At 45.6% G+C, this 15,915-nt stretch overlaps 2 protein-coding genes across 4 annotated transcripts in view; one reads left to right on the forward strand and one right to left on the reverse strand.

Moving 5' to 3' along the window:
* The window catches only part of CTNNA2 (catenin alpha 2), a 964,097-nt gene that overhangs the window by 353,513 nt on the left and 594,669 nt on the right, over positions 1-15,915 (reverse strand). The window lies entirely within an intron of this gene.
* On the forward strand, positions 2,212-4,935 carry LRRTM1 (leucine rich repeat transmembrane neuronal 1). Its single transcript, XM_039238116.1, has 2 exons — positions 2,212-2,729; positions 2,999-4,935. The coding sequence occupies exon 2, from the start codon at positions 3,058-3,060 to the stop codon at positions 4,624-4,626; it is 1,569 nt and encodes a 522-aa protein (XP_039094047.1). The 5' UTR covers positions 2,212-2,729; positions 2,999-3,057; the 3' UTR covers positions 4,627-4,935.

Here is a 15,915-nt window from a genome sequence, read left to right on the forward strand (position 1 = left end):
CAACCTAGGCATTTCTTCTACGTTTTGAGTAGCATACTTAGAAGAAAACTCACATATAAATGCAGTGAATTTAATTTTATTCTCTTTCCTCCTTGGCAACACTCAACTCTTTTCTGCCTCTCTGTACCAGCTCTACAAATCAAGTGACATCCAAAGTGGGACCTCTTCTTGCCCATTTGGCAGGCTCCATCACCACTTTGCCAAGCCGCCTGCATTAGGAGGATTTTCTTCCTAGCTGCCATGGGGATTGGGTGGCTTATACTCACAGTGCTTGCTGAATGGTTGGCCAGTGTTTACTCCTGCCTGCCCCCGCCTCCCCCACCACCCTTTAGAGTTTATGGCTCAATCAGCCAGCCTGCTGTCAGGAATAATTGTGTTGGCAAGAGGTGAAAACACTTGATGGTGAAACTGTCTGTTCAAGTGTTCTGCAGTACCTTGCATGTACCAGGGTGAAAACTGCAGGTACCCAGTCCATAGTCAGGTAGGAGACAAGAGGGATGAAGAGGCAACCATCAAGGATGGCAAAGGAAGAACACTGCTTTGGTGTGAGAGAGCAAAAAAACCCATCTGTGTGGGCAACAAGCTGTGAGACTTTGGGCAACTGCCTGATGTCTCTGTGCCTCAGTTTCATCTTGTGCAAAATTCAGGGGCTTGATTTTCTAATGTCTCCTCTAGCTCCTAAGACAACATGTGATGTTTAGGACATCTCAGATTTGTTTTCCTTCCAATAAAATAATACATCTTAGAGATGAATACCCAGGGAAGAGCTCAGAAAACCACAAAATGTAATGATTCATGCCCCTGTTTGTACGACTTTTCCTGAAGCGTACACCAGTCTTTGGTGACTTTGATTCCACTAGCAAGTGCCTTCAGCTTGGGTGATAAAGAGCAATCCAGTTACTTGTCCAAAGTCATTTCAACTTGGGAGCTTTGGAAATCCACCTCTTTCTTACCAAAGTGAGCACCACTACAGGTAATGCCTGATCACTTTCCATCCCTGAGAGGCAGAAATGACAGAATTTAAAAGAGAAGAGACGGAGATTCACATTTGATCTCCCCTATCCTTGGGTATCTCTGCCAATAAAGTAGGCTTGGCCACACTCAGTTCCAGAAGGGTTTCCCTTTGCCATCTCTAAGGACCTTTTTTTTTTTTTTTTTTAACAGATGACCAACAGGTTCCTGAAAACAGCCATAGAGACCCTCTCCAAGCCCAAGCTAGTTGGAACAAGAGAGAGAGAGAGCCCATGTACAGATGACTGTGAATGGAAATAACCAGGCAAGAACTTCTTCTCCTACTTAGAAGAGACAATTTAGCAACAGTCTCAAAGTTTAATTAGGGGTGTGTGATGGAGGAGGGTAGGCTTTATTACGGTTTAAACTATCCCGTCTCTCCGTATTCTTTAGTATATTCTACAGGATGCTGTGGTCACCAGGTGCAGCATGTTAGGGTCACCCCTCCTGAGTGTCATACAGCAGAATCTTTCTTTAATACACCTGGGACCTTATAAACATCTATGGAGAATGTTAAAGTCCTGGTACGATATCACACAAGACTTCCTATACACAGACATCTGTTTCTAGCACACTGGGTCTCATACCACCAAAATGGAATGGCTTCCCCAAACCAGTAGGTTTGGTAAGCTTGTCCCCATCCACCACTAAATAGGGCTGGCTGACTGCAGACTCCAGTGCCTGTAAGAAAAAGAGGAAGACAAAAATCTTAGCCAAGCCCCCACAATCACTGCTTTACTCTATCTTCTCTCAAGTTCCTTTTCTAAAGCAAAGGACCAAATGTTGATTTCTCTACAGATTCCTACGTGTCTCTTACACGTAGACAGCTTTAAAGGGGGAGGGGGGAACATTCCCAAAAGGGAAGGGGGAGAGAACAGAATATTTCAGTTTCCTGCCTGGAAATATCTTGTCGTTGATGATGCTACCCCATACCTCCATCCACTCTCCCCCTTTTTGGAAATATGGACCAAAAAAAAAAAAAAAGCTGAAAGTGTTTTCCGTTTCATCAAAGAACATATATTACTTTAGTGGTTCGGTAAAATGTTTGCTTTTGTGCCCACCCCTTTTCAATCTGCCCATGTCTGAGGTGCTCCGGGAAGACGCACAATCGTGAGCAGCTTACGACACTCAGTGAGCAGTAGGTGCCTGTGCAAGCTCGCGCCGCACACTGCCTGGCGGAGGGAAGGAGCCCGGGCGCCGCTCCCGCTCCGCGCTCCCCGCCCGCACCTCCCCGCCGCCCGCGAAGCATGAGCGAGCCCGCTCTCCGCATCCGCCCCGGGCGCGAATGGCAGGCGGTCTCCGCGGAGTAAAAGGTGGCGCCGGTCAGTGGTCCTTTCCAATGACGGACATTAACCAGACTGTCAAATCCAGGGGAGTCGTGAGCCCCGAGTTTGGAGTTGTTGTTTTTTTTTTTTTTCTTCCTCCCCACCACGTCACAGTCCGAACTGCAGAGGGAAAGGACAGCGGCAGGAAGGCGAAGCCCGGCGCCGGCACGTAGTTGGGAAACTTGCGGGTCCTAGAAGTCGCCTCCCCGCCTCGCCAGCCGCCCTTGCAGCCCAGAGCCGAGCAGCAAAGTGAGACATTGTGCGCCTGCCAGATCCGCCGGCCGCGGACCGGGGCTGCCTCGGAAACACAGAGGGGTCTTCTCTCGCCCTGCATATAATTAGCCTGCACACAAAGGGAGCAGCTGAATGGAGGTTGTCACTCTCTGGAAAAGGGTGGGTAAGACACTTTTTAATTAAATTCTTTCCCGAAGATTTTTTTTTCCTCCCTTTTCTTTGCTGCAGCATCTAACATGGACCAAATCACCATCTCTTTGATCTTTCCGTGGCTGTGAACTTTCTATGCTGCCCAGCTTTCTGCATGCTTAGAGGTGAACGTGTGGCTTTGGGGAGGGGGGTCCTTCTTTACTTCGATATATTTATTTGATTTTGCCCTTTTCTCCCCCTCCCCCGCTTCCCCTCCCTTGGAATAAAATATGATGTAGATTTCTGACCGAGCGCTTCCAATGGACATTCTCCAGCCTCTCTGGAAAGATTCTCGCTAATGGATTTCCTGCTGCTCGGTCTCTGTCTATACTGGCTGCTGAGGAGGCCCTCGGGGGTGGTCTTGTGTCTGCTGGGGGCCTGCTTTCAGATGCTGCCCGCCGCCCCCAGCGGGTGCCCGCAGCTGTGCCGGTGCGAGGGGCGGCTGCTGTACTGCGAGGCGCTCAACCTCACCGAGGCGCCCCACAACCTGTCCGGCCTGCTGGGCTTGTCCCTGCGCTATAACAGCCTCTCGGAGCTGCGCGCCGGCCAGTTCACGGGGTTAATGCAGCTCACGTGGCTCTATCTGGATCACAATCACATCTGCTCGGTGCAGGGGGACGCCTTTCAGAAACTGCGCCGAGTTAAGGAACTCACGCTGAGTTCCAACCAGATCACCCAACTGGCCAACACCACCTTCCGGCCCATGCCCAACCTGCGCAGCGTGGACCTCTCGTACAACAAGCTGCAGGCTCTGGCGCCCGACCTCTTCCACGGGCTGCGGAAGCTCACCACCCTGCACATGCGGTCCAACGCCATCCAGTTCGTGCCCGTGCGCATCTTCCAGGACTGCCGCAGCCTCAAGTTTCTTGACATCGGATACAATCAGCTCAAGAGTCTGGCGCGCAACTCTTTCGCCGGCTTGTTCAAGCTCACCGAGCTGCACTTGGAGCACAACGACTTGGTCAAGGTGAACTTCGCCCACTTCCCGCGCCTCATCTCCCTGCACTCCCTCTGCCTGAAGAGGAACAAGGTGGCCATTGTGGTTAGCTCGCTGGACTGGGTCTGGAACCTGGAGAAAATGGACCTGTCGGGCAACGAGATCGAGTACATGGAGCCCCATGTGTTCGAGACCGTGCCGCACCTGCAGTCTCTGCAGCTGGACTCCAACCGCCTCACCTACATCGAGCCCCGGATCCTCAACTCCTGGAAATCGCTGACGAGCGTCACCCTGGCCGGGAACCTGTGGGACTGCGGGCGCAACGTGTGCGCCCTGGCCTCGTGGCTTAGCAGCTTCCAGGGCCGCTATGACGGCAACTTGCAGTGCGCCAGCCCGGAGCACGCGCAGGGCGAGGACGTCCTAGACGCCGTGTACGCCTTCCACCTGTGCGAGGACGGCGCCGACCCCACGAGCGGCCACCTGCTCTCGGCCGTCACCAACCGCAGTGACCTGGGGCTCGCGGGCGGCCCTGCCACCACGCTCGCGGACGGCGGGGAGGGGCCGCTCGACGGCACGCACGAGCCGGCGACCGTGGCTCTCCCGGGCGGCGAGCATGCCGAGAACGCCGTGCAGATCCACAAGGTGGTCACGGGCACCATGGCCCTCATCTTCTCCTTTCTCATCGTGGTCCTGGTGCTCTACGTCTCCTGGAAGTGTTTCCCAGCTAGCCTCAGGCAGCTCAGACAGTGCTTTGTCACGCAGCGCAGGAAGCAAAAGCAGAAACAGACCATGCATCAGATGGCTGCCATGTCTGCCCAGGAATACTACGTTGATTACAAACCGAACCACATTGAGGGAGCCCTGGTGATCATCAACGAGTATGGATCCTGTACCTGCCACCAGCAGCCCGCAAGGGAATGTGAGGTGTGACTGTCCCAGTGGCTCTCAAGCCGTGCGCTACCAAATACGCCTGGGCTGCCGGGGCGGCCGGCCGGCGCCAGGCTGGGGTCTCCTTGTCTGTGCTCTGATATGCTCCTTGACTGAAACTGTACGGGGATATCTCCCAGAGACTTGACATTTTAGCTTTACTGTGTCTTAAAAACAAAAACGAAATAAAACACCACAAAAACCCCGCCCCACAACCTTCAGGACAGTCTATCTTAAATTTCATATGAGAACTCCTTCCTTCCTTTGAAGATCTGTCCATATTCAGGAATCTGAGAGTGTAAAAAGGTACCAATCATTGATTTTTTTTTTTTGTAAACTAAAATGTTTAAAATAAAATAGCATTTACAGTTTTTACAGACTGGTGTAACCTAAATGAATTGTTACCTGTGTTAAAAGAGAAGCAACAGTTAACACATCCTTCCCTGTGTGTGTGGTGGGGGAGGGGAGGGAGGCAGTGGCCAGAGGGAAAATCCAGAAATTGAGGAGTTTAGTGGTTAGACTCAATTTGAAATATTAAGAGGAGCAAATAAAGCTCATCACGTTGATTTATCCCCACATGACTAAAGACTGAGGGGAAAAAGCAAGACCTTTCACATTATCTTTAGGAGAGAGCAATGCAATCACTGTAAGCCAAGTGAAAGGGGGGCCAAGGACTGAACATCACTGCCTAGCCTTTAAGGCAGAGATCATTACAAATAGCTTTTAAAAGGCAGTGCCCGACAGTTTGTCCTATGAGCAAGAAACGTTTTTGCACTTAATACAACCATCTTTCAAATCAGTTCAAAATCTTAACCCCCTCCCCCCATGCTACTGGCTCATAATTCTCCTGTGCCTTTGATTCACCAGAGTTGGTAGGATTTGTGCCCTTTTCTGTACTCTCCCACGTGAAAGAGCGAGCCCCTCAGCTCCTGTTCACTCCGATCTGACTGAGGGGAATAAGGCAGAATCCAAATGTTGGCGGACGAAAGCTGTGCTTTCTGGAGCACATTGCTAAGACTGCAGCAAGCTTAGGCTCCGAACAGTACAGCACACTCCTAGTTACTATGGGGAACAGTGAGACAAATCCTACCTCAGGTTGAATGACTACAGGGTAACGACTTCTCGCAGGAGACTTTAGGGGCAGACTTGATGTAGAAGAAATGGGGATGATGTAGAAGATCACTGTTTGACCCTGTGTTCTAATATTACTGAGATGGGAATAATTTGTTAGCCCAGAACAGAAAAGCTGCCTCTTTTCAGATTGCCCTTTTATATAATGCCTGCTTTCCCTGTGTTGTTTTACTTTCTTGTGTGTTTGGGATCAATGACTGCCTCTCCCTACCCTTCACAGGTTTCCAGGTCCATCTTTGAGATGCAGGTTGTTTACTGAACTAAATTAAAGAGTAGTAGCAGTTGGTGTGTGCAGGGAAGGGAAAGAGGGAGTACGGTGTGTTAGATGGGAGGGGTCTTCCACTCGCTAACACTTGAAGCAAATGTATGATGGAAATAAATAGTCATGGAGAGCAGATGGTGAATACTGAACAAATACCCATGCCCAGAAGTCTTTTTCAAACTCAGGTGCTCACCCCTCTGAAATCTCCTATAGCCTGGGCATCTTTTTTTTTTTTTTTTTTTTTAAGAGAGACATCCAAATAGTAGAGAGAGGGAAGGGGAAAACACACACACCACCACCTTCCAAATGGAAATGTCTCTAGCCACCTACTTAAAAAGGCAAAATCTGCTGTTTGAAATGCAGAATGTCATCACCAGGAGGTTTACTTAAGCTGTGGATTAGTGATAGGTTTCTCTTCTACCTATGGTGAAATCCATTTTCCTAACAATACCGCATGTAAGAGGCCCTTTGGAGAGAAATACTTTGCAAATGTCTCTAACGTGTTAAACCTTGTGAGTTTAACATCTCTTTCCCTCTCTCTCCCTCCTCTCCCCCAACCCCCTCTAGCTCTCCAGCCTCAATCTTCCTGACCAGAAAACTTCATCTTCTTTGTTTCTAATTAAAACATGACATAATAAAATATACTGTGCTCATGTCACTTATTTAGGCTAGAAGAGAGGTGCTTTATTTGATAACTTTGAGGAAAAGCTTTTAGATTTAGCCTAAGCCTGACAATTTGGAGCTGCCTTTTTAACCAGCATATCATTCAGGGGGCAGGGAGAGCAGGAACAAGGATCACTTAGGGACGTGCCATCTATAATTAAACTCCAATAAAAAGACCTCTTCTAGAAGACAAAATACCTCTTTTTGGTGAGGGGGGGAAGGGGTGGAAATCCCAAATTGTGGTGATTGAAGGGAAGTTCCTTGGATTCCATTGGTTTAATTTCATAGGAAGGCTACTGGAATCCAGTACTAAAAGGTCCTTCTGGCTTGGTGCATTAACGGCTGGGCTGGTGTGGTTACAGCTAGAGATAGGGAAAGCTTCCAGAAGCAAATCCTTTTTGGAAAACATCAGAACCACAGCCCCCCACCCCTGGAAATACAGATTCTGGAGACTGTAGAGTTTATCTCGTATACCCAAGACTTTCTTTTCCCCTTCGTTCTTCTTGCAATGTGGCCATGAAAAAAAGGCAGAGAATAATTGTGCTTTGTTGTATGCTGCTGGCACCCCTGCCCCCCCCCCATATGACTAAATATCACATGTGTAGATCTTGAGTCCATGTAAGTCTAATCAAAGATCACTGTCAAGAGGAATCTGCAGTCTGGTAACTAGAGAGCAAATGCTGGCCATGGAAAGCTGAGTTCTTACTTTGTGTGTCTCTATATCTCTGTGTTGTGTGTCTTTGTAGAAAATATGTTTTCCACACAAACAGGAATTTAGCTCACACCATTTTATGCTCACGCACCTCCTTGCTTTGGAGAAGGGCTGGGGGAGGGAAAGACAAGAATAAGGGAAATCAGTAGTTTTAACTAAGGTTTTGCGACACTTGAAATCTTTTCTTCCACAAATTAAATAATATTTAAGCTTCAAGAAACTTGCTCTGACCCCTCTAAGCAAACTACTCAGCATTTAAAAGAGAATCTAATTTTTAAAGGTGCAACACCTTTTTTACGTGTTCTTCCCACAGAGGGTGCTAATATCATTATCCCGTGCTATCCGAAAAGAATTTAAGGCCACAATTCACGTCTCTTCCTGGGCATTGTGATGGATTAACCCCCTGTTTGTAGTACCTTCCCAGATGATTAAAGTTCAGCTTTGGTATAGAGACTTTTCGAATATTTATACAGGAAAAAAAGGGTCTTTTCTGATGACAAATGACACTCACACCAGTCTTACCCCTGGTAGTTTTTTAGGTTGTGCCAGAGGGAGCAGATTAAATAATACCCATCCTTTGGCCTTCATTTACAGAAAAAAAGCAGCCTCTGATGCTCAGACTTCAGCCAGGATGGTTGAGAACACCAGTCCCAAGCACAACTCATGCTCCCAAGACTGCAAAGTTGCCGTCACAAAGAAAAGATGATTCCAGTAAAACGAAACCTTTTTAAAAATTCATTTCTTTTAAATATTCTCCCACGCTCCTAAAAGTACAAGAGTGCCTTACCTTTTCTCCCTGCCTGCAGGAAGGTACACATTTGGTATGACTTAGCATCAACAACACATTTATGAGTATGTGTAGGTAATTAGAGGGCCAAATGCCACTTGTTATTCCTCTCAAGTTTCTTAAGCAGCCGCACACAGATCACTGGAGGGCTCAGGGGCTGCCTGTGTTTTTGGATTATATTAATCGACTTGTCATCAAGTTTGCTGCCTGTTCTAGCTGGTATAGCCACTGGTGGATCACGTATTCTGGTAAAATAAAAGGCATCCGATCTCTCTCTCACTGAGAACATTATCAAAAGACCAGAATGTAGATCTTTCTTGGAGAATGCGTATTATAATGTTTCAGGGTAGTCAAAATAAGCATCAATTATCTCCTCTAGGTAGGTGGTTATGTTGGTTGATTTGAGTTTTGTCATTGATGGAATGACAAATAACAAGGAGTTAGCTGGAAAATGATTATTAAGCAGGGTCCTGAAATATATTTTCAGAGAAGTTTAGGGACACACACGCATTTTACATATTTAATACAGACATAACCAGGCACACACATATACTGCCATATTTATATAACCACATATACAGCCACACACATGATGACATTACATAACTTCTTTCCAGCATTAATTACCCTCCTACTTTCTTCTTCCGTGAGCAAACTGTTACTCAGGAAAGAACCCGATAAAATCAATCACAATTAAAATGTAAAGGACTGATGTTCTGATGTTATTTCCAGGCATTAGGAAATGAGTTGGTAGATGCTTTGCAGGCTGGGGGATCTTCTGAGTTCTTCATACTGTAGGAGAGCGTAAGCCTGCTACGTACTGGTAAGAGCCAGCAAATGGCAAGGTACTCTTTTGAGAGAACCTTCCTAACTAATGAGTTCCATCTCAGGGTTAGGACACACATTTCTCCATTTAAAATATTCTACTCTGATTTTTTGCCTGGGGATTCAAGAGGGACAATTCTTACTCCTGACTGGGTACCATCTTCTGGCTTTCCTCACTAGACCCAGTTTCTGTAGGTCTTTTGTTCTTTGGCTTACAAGGCTAGGGCCTGTCTACTATACCCTTAAGGTTTAGTCAGAGATATAAACAAGATGGAGGGAATAAAACTTATTGAGTATGGGAGCCTTTACCTAGAATTCAATATGTGTGAGAGAGAGATGCGAAGAACCTTACCCTTACATGAGGAACCTGAGGTTTAGAGACAGTCAGCACTTTGAGCAAAGTCACCCGGCTGGGAACCGGGAGCACCAGTATTCAGTTCGGCAGCCTTTTTGGCATACCCTCATTCTCTTTCCCTTTAAAAGTCACTCCCTCTGCTCTTCCACCCAGCAGAACCAAGCACTGGCACAGGGCACATGCTCGCATATTCTTGTTGGATGACATGGGTACAGTGCTTGAGCCCAGGAATCTTCATGATGACTTCACTTGCTCTGGCCTCTGGTAATGGGTAATGCAAGACTCTACCAACAGAGGATACCTCTCCACAGGCCTCCAGAAGCCAAACTGCCCAGCTGCTCATCCAGTCCAACCTCTAACCAGACGATTTTAGACCCAGAGAGAGTAAGGCATGGGCATCCATATATTACTGTCGGGGATTTGCTCACATTTCTTTCTGAGTCATTAAAAAGACTACGTCTCTATGGTTGTCAACGAGGGGCAACACTACCACCCACTCCTCCACTGATAATGTCTGGAAACCTTTTTTATTTCTCTGTATGGTGGTGGAGCCTACTTGCATCTAATGGGTAGTGGTCATGAATCCTGCTAAACATCCTACAATGCGCAGGAAAGCCCCCTCACAAATAATTATTTGTTCTAAAATGTCAAGAGTGCTGAGGATAAGAATCTCTGCACCATGGTATAAAGTAAGGAGGTTGTCTACCGTAGCATGGTGTGCTCCAGCTTTGCTTGGGGTGGCCTTTCTGAGGAGTTACCTTTTGGGTCTCCCAGGTCTATTCTCTTTGAACCTTCCTCTCTCTTGCTAGAGAACTGAAAGTCTAAATTAAAACCCCTCAGGTCGGTTGCTAATCAGAGGACCTGTGGTTAGCACATGCTTCTCAGAGAACATATGGCAAAACTTAAATTAACTGGGACAAAACTTGTCAGAACCCTCAATTGACCCACTTTTTCTTAGCAATACCTCATTTAGGAAACAGGGGAAAAAAATCAAGTTACCAGTGGATATTTACTGAACAAGAAGGAAAATGAGAAAGATGATGTTCTTTCCAGAAGGTGTTCTGAAGTCTGAACAAACTGAGCTGACCTGCTTGGGCTTTCTCCCTCTCCAGCCAAGCCTGGAATGTCACTGAGGTGGGGATGGGCTCCCCTTAATAGAAAAACAACAACAACAAAACCAAAACCTCATTGTGTTTTGTGTAGTGAGTAGAGTGGATATATTAAGAATCAGGGCAATAATCACAGTCCTTAGAAACAGGATGGTCTAGAGATGCAGGCATTGCAAACTGAAGTGCATTTGGGGGCCAGGCAAATAACACAGGTAAATGAAGTTTGTAGCCATATGGCATTATGAGGGAATTGGAGAGTTTGCTTAAGAACAAAGCCATTCACATTTGACTGGCCCTGGTTAATGACAACACTTTATAGGCCAGATCAAGTGACTGCTCTAGAAGTTCAGGGTCCAGAACTCAGGAGACCAGACCTATAAACCTGGTGCTGACACTTACATGTTGTGAGTTCATCTGGTAATCACCTTACTGTCTCTTTGCCTTTAGAAGCATTCATCCAGGTATTCTCTGAGAACCCTTTCAGTTCTGGGCTTCTAGGCTACCACATTTCTCAAGAATAAAACACAAAACAAAAGTGGTTTTCCAGCTCGCTCATGTCACTTAACCGGAAAATAAAAATCCTCCTGAACTCCCATTCCTCAGATATTCTGATTCATCAAGCTTTCCTACATATGAATGAGAAAAGGTAGTTAAAAAATCACAGACAAGGGCTTCAGAGAGGAGGTAGGGATGCTGGGAAACAGATGAGATAGCACAGGCACGTGTGGGTGCAAATATAGGGTTTTCAGAATGTGTGGTGAGAGATAGAAGGAAATCCTAGCGAGGACTCACTCACACTCACCCACACGTGAGACCAGAGGCATAGGGATGTGCTCTGCAACAGGCCCCATAAAAAAAGAAAACCAACCAACCAAACAAACAAAAACTGAAGAATGCCATTGGGTAGGGGTGGGGTAGGGTGGGGGTAGGGGCTGGCAGGGAAGACATATAAAATATTTGTACAGGACTCCTAAAATAACTTACTATATTGTACACACTTATAATTAATATTGGAGTTCAAAGCCCTTTAGTAACTTGAGAAGAGATGGGAGGGAAGGAAAGAGGGAGACCCTGAAACTGAGAAAAGTAAAAGGCAAGGAGAGAAGAGGTTGGGGGGAGGGGGTAAGGAGAGAAAGCAAGAGAGAAGGGAGTTTCAAGATTTGTGCTTTATATTGCTCAAATAATAATAAGTAGCTGCAATACACCAACTCGACTCCTTTTTAGTCATTTCTTTATTCTGGTCTACCACGTTGGCTATTTTCTTCTTCCTAATGTAATGTTGGAAAGCCATTCCTCCCCTACTTTATGAGAAAAATTAAGTCATTGTCTAGCTGCATCCTCCTTTCTCTTGCTCGGCCAGGAGAATGCATCTTTTACCGGCTGCACATTGGAACCACCTGGGAGTTTTAATGAACATAGATACCTGGGTCCCTCCCCAAGAGATTCTGATTTAATTTACATGCAGTGTGGTTTTGGTGAGATTTTTTTTAAAGCTTCCCAGGTGATCGGAAGTTCAGCCAAGGTTGACAAGCACTGAGCTAGAGGGTCACAATAGTCACAGCATGGGCAGCTGAGCGATCTACCCCATGCACAGGTTTGACTATAGCTCTTTACACAGGGTGGCAGATGGCTGGGCTGGATGGGGGTCAGTGCTAAGTGATGAGCCTCCTCCCACCACCCAACTCCACCTGGTGGTGCTGATATTGAGACGAAAATGTGCCGGCATAGATGGGCTTGTAATTTGTCTCTGATCACTCCATAATTTACAAAGTGCTGTTCACAGTTAATTATTTTAATTCCCCCCAACAATCTCACAAGGCAGATACAAACTTATCCTGTTTTTTAAAACAAGAAGACTCCAGTGCGAAGAGGTTAAGTAGCTTGCATAAGGTCAAGGCTACGGCCAGGCCTCGCACTCAGAACTGCCTCTTCTAAATTCTTTGCCCTTCCCCTTCTAATGCTTCCCTTTCCTTCCCTGCTAGAGATACAAAAATCAGTAAGTCTTTCAGGAAGTGTCCTGGAGAATACAGTGCGCCCATTTTCCTGCATCTTTGCCTTCTCCAACTGGAATCTGGCAATGACAAGGTTTGGCATCACAGTTCCACCACTGTTTCTTTGATGCCCCGACCCCTGCCCCATGCTTGACACTCTTTTCTTTGCCCCAGGAGGCTCCATGATGGTTCAGAGACATATAAATAGATGCCAACTCTTTCCAAATACCCCAGCACCTAAAGTTTCCTTTCCACTTGACCGCTGCCATTGACTCCTTTGCCACCAACACTTTGAAAACCTTACTTGTTGGGATGAGCACTGGGTGTTGTATGCAAGCGATGAACCACAGGAATCTACCCCAAAACGAAGAGCACACTATATATACTGTATTTTAGCCAATTTGATGATAAATTATAGTATACATACATACATACATACATACATACATACATACATACATTACATAAAGTGAGAACTAAGTCCCAGAAGAAAACGGATGGATGGTGATAATTTGTGTTGTGGTGTGTGTGCGCACATGCGTGCGTGTTTTAAAAGGATCCTTAGGGAAAATAAGAAATTGCTCCAATGCTAAAACTTCAGGTACTGAAACAGCTGAGTGATGTATATTTGGACAAGAACTCTTCCCTTGTTCCCTTCAAATGAAACAACACAGACCACTGTTCACATATAAGACCAGATCTGCCAATAGTTTAAGGGTTTAAAATCAAGCTGGGATAAAAAGTGAACCTTCAAGCATACTTTATCTCCTTAAACCAGTGTTTTCTTTAAAAATCATGTATTATTAGGTCCTCACCATCAGTGTGTTTATCTTCAATGAAGAATTCTCAATATTGCAAACTATGCGTGACAGGGACTTCTATCTCAGAGAAACTGTGGGCAGCCCTGGATAAAAGTGGGAAGGCTCAGTGAGTGGCAAGCAAGGGCTGCATTACTCTGCCACAGAAAGGTCTGAAAAAGTCAAGCTATACACAATTAATGGAACAATGCAACAATGTGTCTTTAGCTGGTCAGGACAATCTGTCTCTTGTCCCTCGGCCACAGAACAGTCACACACTCTATGATTTTTGTCTCGCTGTCCCTGCTCCAAAGTGATTGCATTTGTGGTAAAATCCGTATTTCCACATTGTGTGTGTGTGTCGTGTGTGTTTTATTCTAAAAATAATGGTCCTTCTTAGAATTCAGCCTCACTCCTTTGCTTGTCGTCCAGGTCATTTTTATCTGAGTTTCTCATATTGATCCTGTTTTGCACACTATTTCAAAAATCATAAAGGTACAAAAAGAAAAGAATAAACATGCTCTAGGAGGAAAAGAATCTTGAGAAATCACACTACAACTGAAATGCAACTAAAGGTAACGTATCACTCATATTTTTAAATTCTAACTATACTGGTCAACTCATTCGATCAAAATAGCACATTTCTTGTTGAGAGATTAAGTAAATATGTGCTGAATGAACAACAGAACAATGTAACTTGAAGAAGAGGCATTAGCAAGAGGACTGTGCTAAGAATTTAGACCCACCAGACTCAACATGAACATGCCCAGGAGAGCTCTCCTCTTCCTTGTGTTCTGTGTATGGAAGGCAGCCGCCCCCTTGGGAAGTGTTTATTATATATCGTCCTTACTAGGTGCCTGGCAACCTGCTGAACTCTTACTACCTTCTCAGTCAAACCCTGTAATAAACCTTCTCTCCTCCTTGTCCAGAGAAGTATTAATATCCTCATTTTACAGATAGGTAAACTGAGGATTAGAGAGGTTCGATGACTTGCCCAAGGTTACTCACCATAGCAGGGAGGGTCAAGCACTTGACTCTGGACACATGATGCTTGGGCTCAAATTCTGGCTGAATGAATTTGGCAAGTTACTTAATCTCTCTGACTGTCAGGTCCTTCATCATAAAATGGACATAGGATGGTCATGAGAATTACAGGAGTTATTCTTTGTAAAGTGCTTAGAACAGTGCCTGGTACCTGGTAGGTGGTAGATAAGTATTGTTTTGTGTTATGTCGTTAATAAAAGATAAATAAGACAAGGTCACATGGCCATAGAGGGCTATTGGACTCCAAAGTCATGCTTTCTTCTGTGATAAGATGATGTCCAAAAACCTGAGTCCCTGAAAGCATCAGATTCAAAAGGAAATGGTAAGGAGGCAGAAAATGGAGGCTGAAGGCACACGTGCCTTCCTTCATAGCTTTGCAACTGGCTCAGGCCTTGGCCTCTACACTCATGTTTGACTTCATTCTGGTTATTAATTGGCTCAGCTCTGTCACTTAGGTCAGGCAGCCCTGGTTAATGCACCCTCCACTACAATATGAGTGTGTGTGCATGCACATGTGTGTACCCATGCAAGTTCAGCAACATCTTCCAATTTCCACATGAACTGAAGGCTGATGGCCAGCATTGTTTTTATGAGTCTTTGACGATACAGCCAAACTCATTTCTGCATCTGAGCTATTCCCTATCTGTAGTCAATTCCTGAAGGTGGAAAGCTACTACATAGCTTGCAATTGTTATCCAGCTCCCAAACTCTTATTTAATATCAGCAATATTAAATCATACTGGCCCCCGGGACACTAAGCATACATCTTCAGCTGTAACAGATTTGCTGGTGTTTATTTAAAGATTTTTTTCCTCCTCTCTGTGTACTAACAGCTACAGTTTGGTGTTGTTCAAGCAAATGTAACAAAAGGAGACACATCTGAGTGGACTCTCTCTTCTGGGAGAGGAGCTCATGTGTCAAGAGCCGAACGCAAGTTCAGTTTTGGTATTAATTTGCTGCTGGTCCTTGAGGAAGCCAGTGCTACTGTCCAGGCCTTTCTTTTCTTGTCTGCAGTAGTGATTTTTGGGCTTTCCTTTTAATTGCCCAATTTAGTAGACAGGGGTGGAGTTAAGGAGGGGGAGGAGGGTAGGGGTAATTTTCAATACATTCCCCTTTACTGTTGTTTCTCAGCAGGTAAAACTGTGAAATCATCAAACATCCCCCCAAAGAAAAGTTGCACCCTTCTTGGAGACCTACCCAACACCACACACAGAGACTGGGTTTGGTCAGAGGGAGCCATCTATTTTGTATCTTGTGAATTAAATACTGAGAGGGGACTCTGTTCCAAGCCACTGACTATTTCTTGTGTTCACAGAATGGTTAAAGACTGCTCTGCCCCTGCTTTGGACAGGCATATTGGGGATACTTGGTCAAAGTGAGTGAACCCTCAACACATGAATATTTATGCCAGGGAAAGCTATAGCTCCTGGGAAATTGAGGACCACTTTCCGTTTGTTGACTTGTTTTATTGTTTTCTCTCTTCTCTCCCTCTCTGCCTTCCTCCTCCCTCCCTCCCTCCCAATCCTTCTTCCTTCCTTCCTCCTCATTCACTTCTTTCTCCTACCTATTTATTTCTCTCTCTCTAAACTTATTTTACTGAATTCATAGTTATGAGT

This window comes from Hyaena hyaena, unplaced genomic scaffold (genome assembly GCF_003009895.1).
Source record: "Hyaena hyaena isolate Hyena2069 unplaced genomic scaffold, ASM300989v1 scaffold_136, whole genome shotgun sequence".
NCBI lineage: Eukaryota > Metazoa > Chordata > Mammalia > Carnivora > Hyaenidae > Hyaena > Hyaena hyaena.

What these genes read in the sequence shown, in the direction of transcription:
- LRRTM1 (XM_039238116.1), top strand. Translation starts at nt 3,058, where the DNA reads ATGGATTTCCTGCTGCTCGGTCTCTGTCTATACTGGCTGCTGAGGAGG.